The sequence below is a fragment of the Vollenhovia emeryi genome, unplaced genomic scaffold (genome assembly GCF_000949405.1).
Source record: "Vollenhovia emeryi isolate VEMERY1.0 unplaced genomic scaffold, V.emery_V1.0 DF940155.1, whole genome shotgun sequence".
NCBI classification, from domain to species: Eukaryota; Metazoa; Arthropoda; class Insecta; order Hymenoptera; family Formicidae; genus Vollenhovia; species Vollenhovia emeryi.
In genome coordinates, this window is record NW_011966211.1 from 7,739 (window position 1) to 9,318 (window position 1,580).

General features: G+C 46.4%; 1 protein-coding gene across 1 annotated transcript in view; it reads right to left on the reverse strand.

The window, feature by feature from the left end:
• Nucleotides 1-1,279, reverse strand: part of LOC105556268 (uncharacterized protein K02A2.6-like) — a 6,470-nt gene extending 5,191 nt beyond the window's left edge. The window contains exon 1 of the mRNA XM_012003352.1: nt 958-1,279. Within this exon, the coding sequence (XP_011858742.1) occupies nt 958-1,279 (322 nt within the window). The remainder of the gene's footprint in view (nt 1-957) is intronic.
• Between the last annotated feature and the right edge of the window lie 301 nt (nt 1,280-1,580).

Consider the following 1,580-nt stretch of genomic DNA (forward strand, 5'->3'; position numbering starts at 1 on the left):
AAGGCCCGCCAGTCAAACGGCGGGCCGGTGCGGGGGGCGTCCGGAAGTAATGACTCTGCCAATTCCTGGGCGTCCCCCAAGTTACAGCACCGCGCAGATCACCGTGTGGTTTTAGTGAGGTAAGCCCAGCTGCCGCAACGTCAGCGGCAGCAGCCGATCGTCATTAGGCGGGCAGTCCCACATAACCCGGGCCACTTTGTAAACTCCCTTCCCAGAGGGGGGCCCGGGTATCCATAAAGGATTTCCACACGTAAAAAAAAGGCCTTCCTCCTCCACCTCCTCTCCTTTCTCTTTGTTTAGCAGCTCCTTTCTAATTCCCATTATCATTCCTCCACTCGCCCTTCCCTTCTTGCTTATCCTCTTAGCCCATTGTGTTCCAGACATAACCCCTTGGTAACAGATTCTTATTTTTATCCCATTGCTTCCCTCCATCCATGTCTCCATTAATACCATCACATCCCACTCCGCCAGTCCTCTCCAAAATTCCCCATCTTTATTCCCTAGCCCCGCCACATTCCAAAAACAAACTTTTCATCCCTCTCCCTCCACCCCCTCTCCCCCTATACTCTCTCCTTCCTGCCCCCTCCCCTCCTCTCCCCCGGAATTATTCAACCTCTCTTTATCCCTCCCTTCTCTTCCCCCTATCCTGTTCCTCTGCTAATGCCCTTGTCATCCCTTAGTACTTCCTCTTCCTCATCCCATTCCCACCACTTCCCTTCTATCTTTATTCTCCCACCCTTTATCCAAGCCCTTCTCCCATTTGCCTCTTCCATTCTTGCTATTTGTCCCAGGTTCCATCTGACTTTCCTTTCCCTTCAAGTTAGATCTTCCGTGATTCTTTCTATTCTCCCTCTCAAATTTTTCTTTCTCTCCATTATATCCCATTTCTGTTCTTCATTTCCTAACTCTCGTTCCTCTCTCCTAGTCTTCTTATTTCCTTTACCTTTGCCTTCGTACCTATTATCTTGAGAATCTCCTCCACCGCCTCCTTCCTTTTCCCCTCCTTTACCTCTACTCCTCTTAGCATCACGTTCCTTCTTCTTTCCTCCTTTTCCTTATTCTCCAGTCTTTTTTCCAATCTTCTCATGTTCATCATAATCCTGCTCTCGCCCTCGTCATTCTTCCCGCTCCCCTCTCTATCCCCACCCCCTCCCTGCTCTAGTTTTTCTATTCTTTCGTTCATTCTTTCAATCCTTTTTATCAGCTCTCCTTTCTCCTCCCTCCATTTCTTCCACCATCCTCTGATTTCCTTTCTCACTTCTTCTACTACTCCTTTCATTATTCTTTCCTACTCCTTCATTATACCTTCTCTTATTCTCTCCATCATCTCTTGTAATCTCCCCTCTATATTTATTCCTACTTCCTTATCTACACCTAAATCTAAATTTAAATCTAAATCTAATTCGTTCGTTCTCTTATTTATTCCTATCTTCTCTTCTTCTCCATTTTTTCCCGGCGATCTTTCTGTTAGTTTACTCCTTTTGAAAATATCATCCTCGCCTCCGCTTTTTTCCAGTTCATTTCTTTTTCTCTTCCACATATCCTCTATACTTTCCGCGCTCCCGCATCTCGTCTTCTCT